At 44.0% G+C, this 13566-nt stretch overlaps 1 protein-coding gene across 3 annotated transcripts in view; it reads left to right on the top strand.

Annotated features, from left to right (window-relative positions):
• CDC42SE1 (CDC42 small effector 1) overlaps window positions 1-13566 on the top strand; it is a 433771-nt gene that overhangs the window by 399155 nt on the left and 21050 nt on the right. For all 3 annotated transcript variants that reach the window (XM_069649771.1, XM_069649772.1, XM_069649773.1), the window contains one exon: window positions 831-916. In XM_069649771.1, coding sequence (XP_069505872.1) covers window positions 831-905 — 75 coding nt within the window. In that variant the 3' untranslated portion in view covers window positions 906-916. The remainder of the gene's footprint in view (window positions 1-830; window positions 917-13566) is intronic.

Raw genomic sequence — 13566 nt, 5'->3', positions numbered from 1 at the left:
CGGCTGGAATCCCGGCCGAGAATCGAAGGATTCTCGGCCGGGTAAGGACCCAGCGAGAGCCAATCAGAATGCTTGTTGCATTCTGCTTGACTCTCGCCGGGTACTAATACAGAGTCTTTGCTATATCCTCTCTCCATTCATACCCATAAACGCACAACTTGCCTAGTAGAAAAGAGAACTTTCAATACATTGAACATTATTCCCCTAAAATGCCATCAGCATTGTGTCGCCTAGTTGGGGGGCGGGAGGGCCGATTAGGTACCCCTTTAATTAGAGATGCAGGGGTAATGGTGCCTGACAGGGGGTCGGTGATGCAATGAAATGGCATGGCTTCCTTTCTTTGGTAAAGCCTGAAGGACTTGCGTATAGGCGAAAGCTTCAGGCTTTACAAAAAGAGCCTCGCCTTTTTACTCGCCTTTTCATTGTGTTGCCGAACTCCTACCAGACACCCTTTTCATTAGAGATGCAGGGATCATCACCCTTGCACCCCAATTGAGGGGGGTGATGACCAGCGCAGCAATTAAGATAGGCAACACTTCCCTCGACTGAATGTTACCTGTTGGGCCACGGCCTAACTTTTTTTGCAAAACATAGGCGGGGCTCTTATGTGGGTGTGTCCAAACAAGCAACATTCAGGTGAGTGTTTCCTCATAATTGCGGCACCGACCCCCTGCCGTGCCACGCCGCCCGAGAGCCCTGGTTCTAGTTTCATGCCACTTAAGGCACTGTGTTCCATATAGCCAAGAGATCAAACGTATTCATGTTTGTTTAGAAATCTAACTTAACAAGCCAGCTTCTACAACTAACTTTTCTGTGTAACTTGATTGCAGGCCGGTTCCGTTCAGGAGCAGATGAGATCCAAAGGCGGACGTGACCGACAGCGGAACGGCTCCCGGGTTTTGTAACTCGACTAAGTGTGAGTGCTATAAATGTGTTCATGAAATTCTGGATCCCCGTGCAGCAGACTGATGTGTACTCTGATGAGGGCAACAGCACATAACCCAATCTTAGGAACCCTGTTGATTGCATCCCCTTTGCCCATAGTTTTAAACCGGCATTTGCTCCCGGTCTATCCCACAATTTATTTAGTACCGTAATGGGTTTACCTATTTACCCCACAAGACTCATTTCAAGACTGGTTAATTCTTTATGAAATTCTGCTGTACATTTTACTGCAATTTTTCTGATCTCACAATTGCAGTTCACCGCAAAGTCTTTCCTTCTTTGCTTTCCTCCTGCTGTGCCACTAACCAACCCACCCTATATGACCCCAGACACCTAGTGGGCATCCAGACGTCCGATGTTCTGCTTTGTAGGACCCAGTAACATAACTCGCCTTTCTGACCTGCACCACCACAACAAGGCAGACATGTGTGATGCAGCACATGTTACTACACCTGCTAAAATGGTCCCCATCAGGCTACCACAAAATATATGGAGAGGTGGGGAGGATCTTTGGGGGAGGAGGTGGGTCTCTACAGTAATCTTAGCCCCATGTCTGACTCAATCAGGGATGAATTGAATAGAAAGAGTCCAGGAAGGCTTAAAGGCTCCCAACTCTCTGCCAGGAACACCACTTCCCATGCCAGGACTGGAAGGTGATTGTGAGCGCAATTGGAGGCACCTGCCAGGACCGCTGCTTACATTACCCCTCAAATACAGACTTCCATTATATTCCATCAATTTAATTGATCACAGATGAATGTCTTCAGTGCCATGAGGTTTAAGTGAATGGCAGGGGTCTCCTATACAAGTCCTACACACTCTGGCTCAAGCAAAGGACTATGCAGCTCGGGGACCACTGGTCAGGAGAAGGAGGAAGCTCTTCCTACCAGATTGCTGTCACCACCCTGACTGCCTACCCGTAAACACTAACAAGTTTGTTCGGGATGACCTTACAAGGTCTTTGCCTGCATGCCCAACTCTTCATCACAGCCTTGGAGATGCTTTCTTGGAGATGCTTGCCCCCTTCACTTCCACCCTTCGATGAGCTTCAAGCTTTAAAATCTTTACTTAATCATCAACACTGGTACAATTTCTAGGAAACAAGTGAAAGAAACGGACACCCATTGCCCCCTTGTTCACCATTTCTCCTTCTTTTCATTATGTTTTGTTTGTAAAAACTCTTTCAGCTGGCTATTGACTTTTTGGTAGTGGTGTGGTAAGATGCCCCTCTTTTTACTTACATGGGGGCACTTATTAAATAAACTGCACTGAGTGACTGTGTGGGAAGGCTGTGTGATTACCACAAGCTTTTGGCTGCTGGAGAGTCTCCCTCACTTTGGGTGATTTCTCTGATGTTGAACCTACTTTTCTTCAGTAAATTTGCATCGGAAGCAGATTGTTCCTTTCTCTAATTTCATCCAGGTGGCCACAACATTAGTACTCAACAACCCACCTTGATTATGCAAATTGTCTTTAATGTGGAGCACGAAGCCACATGGACTCTAGTGTATTGAAACAAATGTGGCCAGGACAGCGTGCTATTCCAGCTGGACCACAGCACTGGATCTCTGGTTCTCAGTTTCTCGACCACTTTCGTGTTGAGGCGCTTTGCATTGGAGACTGGATCTCCCTCTGACACAAACAGTGCTCCTGCTGCCTCATTTTATAAGGGTGTGGCTTTCAGGGCGGCCTTCTCTATACAGGCCACTAACCTTTGAAAGTGAGATATGTTGGAGCACTGCATAGACGTTCCCCTCCATTTCAGAAAACCTTTCAATTGGGAGCTTCCAATGCTCTTTTGCCAGGACAGGTAATAGCGAAGCCTGAAGTCTTGCTCTTTTCAGACTAGCGTACTGCCAATAGTGGCAATGGCAATATTCTGCCTTTGCGGACTCAGCCCAATATTCCAAAACTTATCTGTCCAGGTCCCTCGATGCAATCCTCATTTTGAGGTGAGAGTAGATCATCCCCATTTCAGTACTCCGGAGTAAAAACATAGGTGCCAATTCCCAGTTGCCATATCTTCGGTAAGTAGAAACATATTTTAATGTGAAAAATAGACGCTTTTCTTGTGATTCAAAGATGTGTAGCTATCAATTCCTGTAAATGAAAAGACAGATTGTTCTCATAGAGAGAGTCATCCTCTTCAGCAACACTCTAGCAGAGGTCCTCTTTCTGGAAGGACCTACTCTTGCAGCTGGTTATCATGTGCAGCCTTGCATTCAGAACAATGGATGCAGGACATAATAGAGCCCAGAAGACATAACACTTGCCTCGCTGTCGGGTCAGGAGTCCTTTGGAGAGCGATGCATTTTTTGGAGATTGAAAATGCCTTCCACCCAAAGGAGCTTTTCTTGCTGCCATAATGTACAGAACTGCTCTTAAGTATTGAAGCCTTTGCGTTGGATTCAGAGAGGATTATTGCAGGTTCCTGAACAGGCCTGGTCTCAATGAGGCACACAACTTCAAAGTCCCATTTAGCATTATCGAATGACGTGAATTGGTCTTGATAAGACGGCCATCAAAGTATGAATATATTTAGCACGTATTGGATTTTCTCAGGTGGTTGATTTGAGCAAGAATGGTAGGACCTTTTACTGAAAATACTTTTTGTCTTACCATAACCCCCAGGAATCGCCAATGCTGCTGATCAATCTAAATGTGTAAGTTTGGAAACATTTTCAACCAAGATATAGTGTAGGGCCGGCTTCCTGAATATTTCCATCTACACACGCTTGTTTGCCACTTTGAGATCTAGGACCGGTCTGAATGCATCTGGGTCTTTCGGATAAGGGAGTAGAAGCAGTTTCCAAGTGTGGACCTGTCCTGTTTTCCAGTGTGTTCCATTCCGTCGAGAATTTGACTTATTGGTTCAGCCTGTCTGTGTGGTGAGCAGGTTCTTTGAGATGGACTATTGAGTTTTGAAAAGGAAAACCCAATTCTGTAGCCATCTTTCACAATTTTCAACACACAATTCTCCCTTGTGATATTGTTCCAAGAAACAAGTTGATTTGGGATGCTTCCACCCCCCCCCTGGTATTGGGAGATGACATGTGGACTGGTAAGGAGGTCAAAGGGGCATTTGCCCCCTAGGCTGGCTAGACTGTTGATCCCTGGGGTAGAGCTACAAAATGTAAACTAATAATTGAAAAAGAAAAAATCCTTCAGAATCCAACTTTCTGCAAAGGAAACCAGTGCCGCAATCCATGCTCGATTTGTATGTGGATGGGGTGAGACACTCCTCTGGATTTCAGCAATGGTATAATGTTCTTGGGTGACTCTCCACACATGAGCTGCCACAGGGAGTGAGAGAGAAGAGCCTAGGCTGCAGGGGCATGTTCGTATCACGGAGTAGAGTTTGTCCTCAGTTTCATTCTGTAAGAAAACTTCCCGTCTTGATCACTAGTAAGTTTATAAGCACCCATGGTGGTTCTAGAAATGGCTGTTGGATTGGTTATGATACTTACTTTTGGGAACAGTTGAAAAAACGCAGACAGAAAAATTTAACATTCATATAATAATTATTAGTAAACTACAATCTAAAGGTTCATTCAGAGCTGGGTGGATTGTTTGTTGTTAATTTAATTAAATACAGCTGGAGAAAAGTACCTAACTGCGGCAGCAGTATTTTTAAAAATCCACCCTATTCAAAGTTTACCACCAGTGGAAGTGGTGTTTCTGGAATACCTCCAGAGACATTTCAGAAATACCACATCAGCCGGTTGTAATGTGGAACTTTCTAAAAATATGTTTGTTCCATTCTCACCATCAGTGTGAAGGCATACATGTATTATGTGCAGTAGTGGTTCCTAACCCCTACTGTACGTTTCTTATACACAAAAGGGTCGATCCTGACCCTTTTATGAATTAAATGGTGAAGGTGGTGAAAGGGGCAATCAGAGATGTCAATGTTTTCACTGCCTTGACATGGCCCTTGCTGAAACCTTTATTTTGAGGCACAAAACTTCAAAGTCCCATTTAGCATTATCGAATGACGTGAATTGGTCTTGATAAGACGGCCATCAAAGTATGGATATATTTAGCACGTATTGGATTTTCTCAGGTGGTTGATTTGAGCAAGAATGGTAGGACCTTTTACTAAAAATACTTTTTGTCTTACCATAACCCCCAGGAATCGCCAATGCTGCTGATCAATCTAAATGTGTAAGTTTGGAAACATTTTCAACCAAGATATAGTGTAGGGCCGGCTTCCTGAATATTTCCATCTACACACGCTTGTTTGCCACTTTGAGATCTAGGACCGGTCTGAATGCATCTGGGTCTTTCGGATAAGGGAGTAGAAGCAGTTTCCAAGTGTGGACCTGTCCTGTTTTCGAGTGTGTTCCATTCCGTCGAGAATTTGACTTATTGGTTCAGCCTGTCTGTGTGGTGAGAAGGTTCTTTGAGATGGACTATTGAGTTTTGAAAAGGAAAACCCAATTCTGTAGCCATCTTTCACAATTTTCAACACACAATTCTCCCTTGTGATATTGTTCCAAGAAACAAGTTGATTTGGGATGCTTCCACCCCCCCTGGTATTGGGAGATGACATGTGGACTGGTAAGGAGGTCAAAGGGGCATTTGCCCCCTAGGCTGGCTAGACTGTTGATCCCTGGGGTAGAGCTACAAAATGTAAACTAATAATTGAAAAAGAAAAAATCCTTCAGAATCCAACTTTCTGCAAAGGAAACCAGTGCCGCAATCCCTGCTCGATTTGTATGTGGATGGGGTGAGACACTCCTCTGGATTTCAGCAATGGTATAATGTTCTCGGGTGACTCTCCACACATGAGCTGCCACAGGGAGTGAGAGAAGAGCCTAGGCTGCAGGGGCATGTTCGTATCACGGAGTAGAGTTTGTCCTCAGTTTCATTCTGTAAGAAAACGTCCCGTCTTGATCACTAGTAAGTTTATAAGCACCCATGGTGGTTCTAGAAATGGCTGTTGGATTGGTTATGATACTTACTTTTGGGAACAGTTGAAAAAACGCAGACAGAAAAATTTAACATTCATATAATAATTATTAGTAGACTACAATCTAAAGGTTAATTCAGAGCTGGGTGGATTGTTTGTTGTTGTTAATTTAATTAAATACAGCTGGAGAAAAGTACCTAACTCAGGCAGCAGTATTTTTAAAAATCCACCCTATTCAAAGTTTACCACCAGTGGAAGTGGTGTTTCTGGAATACCTCCAGAGACATTTCAGAAATACCACATCAGCCGGTTGTAATGTGGAACTTTCTAAAAACATGTTTGTTTCATTCTCACCATCAGTGTGAAGGCATACATGTATTATGTGCAGTAGTGGTTCCTAACCCCTACTGTACGTTTCTTATACACAAAAGGGTCGATCCTGACCCTTTTATGAATTAAATGGTGAAGGTGGTGAAAGGGGCAATCAGAGATGTCAATGTTTTCACTGCCTTGACATGGCCCTTGCTGAAACCTTTATTTTTTTTCACTATGTTGAAGGGAAGCGCCCGCACTTCCAATTTGTTAAAAAAAAAAAGTTTTTAGAAATGTGGGGCCAAATTGTATTTTCTTAAAAATAGGATTTTCTGCAGAAAGTCGGCCTAAAATAACACCACCAGTATTCCCAGGGAATATCGCTGATGGTATTTGATGAAAACCTGAATTGGGTGGAGGGTAAAATCTAGCTCTGAATAACCCCCTAATTATAGGATAACCCCCTAATTATAGGATTGTTTTACGTTTTCTTGTCCAGAAAACTCTGACCAACAAAAGACAGACATGAAACAGATTCGGATACATGGATTGTGACAGATGGCCTGAATGAACCACCAAGTCTTGCTCTTGTTCCAAGGGTTTCTATAATTTTCGCACACAGTAGAGCTTTTTTGTGGTTTTTGAAAGCTTCATTTAGAATTTCAGTACAGACAGGCATTAATTATAACAAGGTGTACTGGCTGTAAAAGGGGTATGGGAAGGTGGCACTAGGGCTGTCCCTCCCTCTCCCTCCCTCCCTCAACTCCCCAGGGATTCCCGCTCTAGCGCAGGCGTCGATAGCCCTGGTTAGTTTCTACAGATCAGAAACCACCAATTTCTGTTAGCTAAATTGCTTTAAGAGGGTGTCCTTGAGACGTTGTCTATCCTTCTCCCTCTGGTAATGCAGAAATAGGACCTCCTGCTTCCTATTTCTACACTACCAGATGTTAGTTCTAGAGGGTGGGCTATGAGTGCTTCCTGATCTCATCGCGACTCTTCTCCTCCCTCCTACTTTCCTCTGTCCAACCGACTCCACCTATCTTCCCTTAACCACAACTCTTTACCTTATCCACGCTACTTTGAGTCTTCCTACTCGGATTACAACAACTCTTGAAACTCTGGGATATGGTTCCCTGCTCACCACTTTTCTATACAAGCTATACAAGCAACCCCAGGGATACACACCCCTTTCACTATTCCAGAAACCCAGGGATGTGGTGCCCTGCTAACCCATTCACAATTCCCACTCTCACTACTCCTAGCCCCTTCCCGCTTCCCTAATACATCCTACACCTCGCACCGCACTTTAACACCCTACCTGCTAGCCTCACTCTCTGCTAACACTCACTCACAACTATCTCCCACTCTACGTTCAGTCTTTTTCTCTCACTCCTAAACTCCCCCTCCCCACTGCCTGCATTGCAATACACTACACACCATTGATACCACTTTCTTTCAAATACCTCACCTGCTCAAAATTCGACTCCGGCATCCTTCCTCCACCTGGTATTCTCCAACTCCACCTGCGACCTCACCTGTACAACCCACACTCTTGCCTCTGATGCTGTCTGCTTTTATAGTGCAGCACTCTGTATGCAGGGACTGTCTCACCCCACCATTGGTTACAGTGCTTGGCTGACTTCCTGCACCAACCAGTGCCTACCCTTTCCCCAGGAGGAGGGCTACACAGCCAGTAAACCCACATTTTAAGCGCCCCTCTTCCATTTCCAGCATAGGTTTACAAGCAATCTGGTGTTTCTCTGCCATGCGGAGGGCTGAAAGTTCGATTTTCTGTCTGGAGGGCGAGTAGTCTGCTCCTCTGATGTGATGGATGCGGTTTGGTGGTGTTGCCCTTTCACAGTATGCTGGAGTTGCTGCATTTCGTCCCTTTAGGATGTATGCTTCCAATCCAGGGTTCGTGGCTGCCTGCTGTTGCATTGTGGGAGGAGTAGTTGTGAAAAGACAAAAAGAACTGGCGAGCAACTGTATTGAGAGGCATTGAGAACATATGAGTGGCATCAGTGTTGCCATTATTGGCGCAAGGTTTTTCTTTCAGGGACCTGTGACCCCACAACTCCCACTTCACATACCTGTGGTAGGGCTGTTTTGAGTTTATTTTTAGAAAGCCTTCCCCAGGCAGTTCCCAATGCTTTCATGAATTGAAATATGCAGCAGACCTGCCAAGAAAGGGCACATTGGGAGCACAATAAAACCAAAGTCCCCTCGGCATCTTAGCTCTGCATTGTCCAAGTTCAGACTGCATAGCCACAACTACCAACAAGACGCCGGCCACAGCTTGTTGCCGTGTTTGGTAGAGGCTTACTGGCAAATCATGGTGGTCTGCTGTCCACATGTGATCCAGGGCAACATAACGTGGCGAGCGGCAAGTAATGGGCTTGGTGTGATAGGCAATAAAAGGGGTTGATTAGCAAGGAATTGGTTACTGACAAAGGAAGGGGTTGAGTGCAAGGGTAGGGGTAGAGTTAAGGGTTAAAGGAGTAAAAGGGAAACGGAGGACTACAAAATAATTGTAAGGAACCAGAGGGGCATCGAGAATGTGGTGGAAGGGAAGAACACTGAAGTATGATTAAGGAAAATAGGGTAAAAAACAGAGGAACACATTTGGAAATGCCAGCAGGTTGATTTTTTTTTTCTGAGATTTTTGCCTGACATGCATGCCTCAGCGCCTGATAGTTTGGACCGGCTCAACCCCTTTCGCTTTGCTGATGAAGTGGTTTTGCTTTGTGAATATGTTTAAAATAAAACGTCTTATATTTCTCAGGTTGCTTTATCATTTGATTTGATGCTTTTAAATTACATGGTATTGTACAGACTAAGATTATAATTATAGTGAGTTCTCATTATTATCTTATTCTGTACAATTGTGTATACTCTCAGATTTATTTGCCTCAGGATACAGAGGATTAATAGGCTTCCCTGTTGTAAATACATTCATGCTATGAAAGGTAGATTTATTGAACAGTGTACTGGTGTATCCCTTGAATAACAAACAGCTCTGCAGAAAGTGTTTCATTGTTTCGAATAATGAAGAAGGAATAGTAGAAGATGTAGACTCCCCGGCTCTACATTGGAAATAGTTGAACCAGGAAGACTGGGCTAAAATCCCCACCTTCCACACTTGTATGTTATGTGCTCCTGAGAAAATCACTGTGCCTAGTTTTTCTAGACTACCTGGAGATAAATCCTCACTGATATGGGTTTATCGTTAAGGCTTCGGTTTTATAGTATTTCTTTTTGTGCCATTTCCGTCTGTATTTATCCATATTTGTTTTTGAGCCTTTTTTTCTGTATGTATCCACATTTATTTTTTGTCAAATAAAGAGAATTCGCAACAAGTATTTTCCTGCATGTATTATTATAAAAAAATAATTTAATAAAGCACACATGCATCCATACAGGAAAGAAATGCTAGTTCCAGTTTTTCCATAACAAAACGGTTACTCCTGTGACTGCTGCTGCCTTAAGATATATGTTGTCAGCAATTTGAAGACCTCCAACGCTATTTTTATAATATCTTTACACTCTCCATGCTGCCAATCTGCAATGTGATAGCCCTGCGAAGTATGATGAATAGAGAACGGTTCAACGGTTCTCATAGAGAACCAGACAGAAAGATCTGTTTTCCCAATTTTTATAAATAAATACAGACAGAAAGCAGATTGATTTCCGTCTGTATTTATGTGTAAGGGTCAGTAAAAACAGAAACCTAGAAGCCTGATTTATAGTCTATTGTGTTAATCTATACATAATTATAATTGAACCATTTATAACATCTACTGGTTGCGAGGCAGAAAAAGTGAGGATATTATGTTGTGTGGCAGGGGTTGTGTTGTTGGCTGGGGATGTAGGAAGGCAGGTATGAATCTTGCCAGGATAGCTCATGTTTGGCTGCGAGAACGAAGCCAAACCCCTTGGTTCATTAATGGCCAGGCCCTACCAATGAATTCCCTAGCTATGTCACCTCTTTACATTGGTCTAAAACTGAAGATGGTATCGGATGGAATGGGAGGAGCTCTAGCCTGCTGTCAAATTGCCAACTAAGACACAATGAAACCAGTTTAGTTGTGGTGCTCGATATGGTTAACTGACACGGCCATATTAAATAGGGAAATCTTGACAAATGTATTGACATTGGATAACTGCAAGGGGATAAACTGGCTGAATGTTGTTAAGAGGATGTTATCACAGAATGTTTCTTCCATCTTTCACTAATAAATTCTCTGCTAAAGGGAACATTAATCTATAGATGCATTTTCCCTCTATTTTGGCCTCTCTTCAACTGAAATCATCTGCAAGATCTTTTCTTCAAGATGCATATGTTAAAAATTATTTTTTAAACTATAAAATGTATGTATTTAATTTATCTTTGGGGCGATGTAGAACTATTTCGAATGAAACAATTTCCTTTGGCTATTAAAATATAGCAAAACGGTCTCACAATGAGAGAAAGTTCTGTTATTGCAGTTTATAAATGGAGGCAAGCATTTAGCTTTTTGGGTTTTTGGCCTCTATGCAATTCCTAGGTTGAGGTATTAAAAACCTTTGCTTAGATTACATGGGTTTACACAATATTATATTGCATTGCATTGCATTATCTTTTAGGATGTAAGCACATTTGTGTATGCTGGAGCCCTGACCTTTTTTTATTTATTTTAACGGCTGCTCTAAGACTAAGATGTATGAGTTTTTCTATCGCTGTGAGATAAAGCAAAGGGACTGACAGGGCTCACTCCCAGCTTTCCCATTTCATCAAATACATCCAAATAATTTACTTTAATTGGTATGTGGGAGCGATTCCTGTGGTCTGGATCGCTAAGAAACCACAAAACTAACTGAAAGATATGCTGTCTACTATATATACCTGAGAATGTGTGGGATGGGGCGAGCTTGGTATTGGGTTTACTTGTTCTGGAAGTTTGGGGATTGGGGGCACTGAATTGCGGGTGTTGGTCACTGCACTATGGGCCAAAACATTAGTCTTGCCCCCCAGCTAAATGTTGCCAGTCCTCCATTGGGAGGTGAGAAAGTGGACCCGACGGCGCACAGCAACAAAGACCCATCTCTAGAACTCACTCAGCAGTCAAGCACTGCACAGCCTACATAACATGTTTGAGTCTCAGCAACCCAAGATTTTTTGAGAACCTGCATTGAAGAACATGCAGAACAAAACTGAGCCTCCTATAACAGCTCAATGATGAACCCAACACAGAAGAAAACAGATTCCCCATCACCAACCAAAAGGCACGTCAAGGAGATTAATACTGGGACAAATATAAACCCAATGAAAAGATAAACCCAGGATTGCAAGCCAAACACGAGAGCGGTGCATAGGGAGTTGTGACGATTCATGGGATCTCGTCATTTCTCCCCAGAGGGGGGAGCCCTTCCCTCAAAGGCCAAGTAGGTCAGCCCGCTACACAACAATAGGGATGGCGGTAAGTGGGATCTCACAGGGAGAGACTCCTTTAGGGGATGAGGAACTCCCTAATCCTCTTTCCTATGGGAACCTGAGATCCTCATCGTCTCAAGAAGTCCAACCTGAAGAAACTGTTTGCTGTTGTAAGATCTCTTCTTTTACTCAACCAAGACCTGAAAGCACTGAGAAGAGGAAGAGTAAGAGACATGATGAATGGCAATATGTTGGAACCCTAATACAGAGAAGAAGAGTGGAGGAGTAGTTCTTGCTCATTCAGTGAAGATAACCAGCACTGGGAAGAGTTGGCCCCAAGGAGGCATAAAGAATACCTCTTGGAAATAAAATAGGGACTCTTATCCTCTGCTAGGGAGGGCCCATTTACGGGATAAAAACAGAGGACTTGCTAAAGGGAGAAGCCGGCGTCAAGCCAGCAGAACTGGGGAAACTCTAACCTGAAGCTTGTGATAATTTGGACGGTGGCGTGAGCTCTGGGAGGTTCACTGTGTGGTCCGTAAACCACACTGGAACCGCCAAACCAATGGTTCAGCAGAGCCACAGAACGAGGCGAGAAGCTGGGAAGAGAAACGCTGAGCGCGCCTACAGGAAAGAAGCCAGCTTGTGGCCCCAGAAAGAACCTGTGACGTGCACCTGCTGAGTCGGAAGGAACAGGAGTGGTGGGAGACCCAGGAGAGGTCCGGGGAATAGTGAAAGCCAAGAGTGTTACGGGAGTAATCGCCCTCTTTACAGTAATTACAAAAGCCCTAAGAGAAGTGAAGAGTACGATGGGAGTAAACTCCCACACAGTAATTGTGAAAGCCACAAGAAAACCCAAGAGAGTCAATGGAGTGATCTCCCCCGTCACAGTGAGTGGGGACTCCCTAAGAAAAGCCAAGAGTACTATGGTATTATAGTGGGAAGAACAGTTTATTGGACAATTGAGAAAGAGACGATAGTCATTGGACACGAGAGAAAGACCAAAGAAATTCCTAGAGAGAATATATGAACAGTTAAGGAAAGAAACATTTTGGACATTTAGAGCCACTAGTCATTGGCCACTTAAAGACCAAAGTGGTCCCTTTGAAGAGCTGCAGGGGCTAATCAGAACTGTTACAAGAGACTAAGATCTGTCACCAAGGCTGAGCCAGCCGGGCCAGGAGAAGGGAGCCATTCTCCTGAGCCCCTTTTTTGTTTTCTGAATCCTTTTTTGATCGGTGGCAGGGCCAGAAGTAGGTTATTTTTGGACAAACCACCCTGACGAGCTAGAGTTCCGTTAGGTAGGGTAAACTCTTTTAGTAGAAGGGAAGGTAGGTCTTTTTCTTATTTCAATAAAAGCCTTGTGTAAAATGCAACCCCTTTATCCGACTCCTTACTTGCCACAGAGTGCCATCTTATCCATTAAGGCTCTGTATCCAAGCACAGAACAGACCTATACAACCTAGTAATCAAAGGGGGTACTGACCTACTTTTTATCATGGAAACATGGTTGGCAGACGTGCATGGTGATGTGACAGTCACCTCTCGGAGGACTATGTAGTGGGGACTGAAACTCTGGGAGCCAGGAGAAGCCACAAGCAATGTGAAGCAACCCTTGGAGGTGATAATAAGTGGAGGATCCCCCAGAGATCCCTTTGCTCCCCCCCCAACCCCCTCTGCTACCCTTACATGTACCCTGCGCTCGCCCCTTCAAGGTGAATTCCCTAGTAGGACATATCATAAAATGTATTCTTATGTGTGGGATTTATAAAGTGCAATCCCAGCTGGGAAGCCACAGAGCTATGTACATAGCAATGGGGAAAATGTGCCTCGCTGTCACCTTCAGAGAGGAATCGTCTTAGGCGGTCAAGAGCAAATGTGTACACTGGAGATCAGCCAGTTAAACAGGGCATGGTCTGCAAGGTTTCTCATGGAGTGTGACTTCATTCGGCATGCACCTGGTATGCACAAGCCCTGGAGCACATTG

Source organism: Ambystoma mexicanum, chromosome 1p (genome assembly GCF_040938575.1).
Source record: "Ambystoma mexicanum isolate Mex_15411 chromosome 1p, UKY_AmexF1_1, whole genome shotgun sequence".
In the NCBI taxonomy this organism is placed as follows: domain Eukaryota; kingdom Metazoa; phylum Chordata; class Amphibia; order Caudata; family Ambystomatidae; genus Ambystoma; species Ambystoma mexicanum.
Note: the sequence above shows the minus strand (reverse complement) of the source record. Positions and strands in the feature narration are given on the sequence as shown.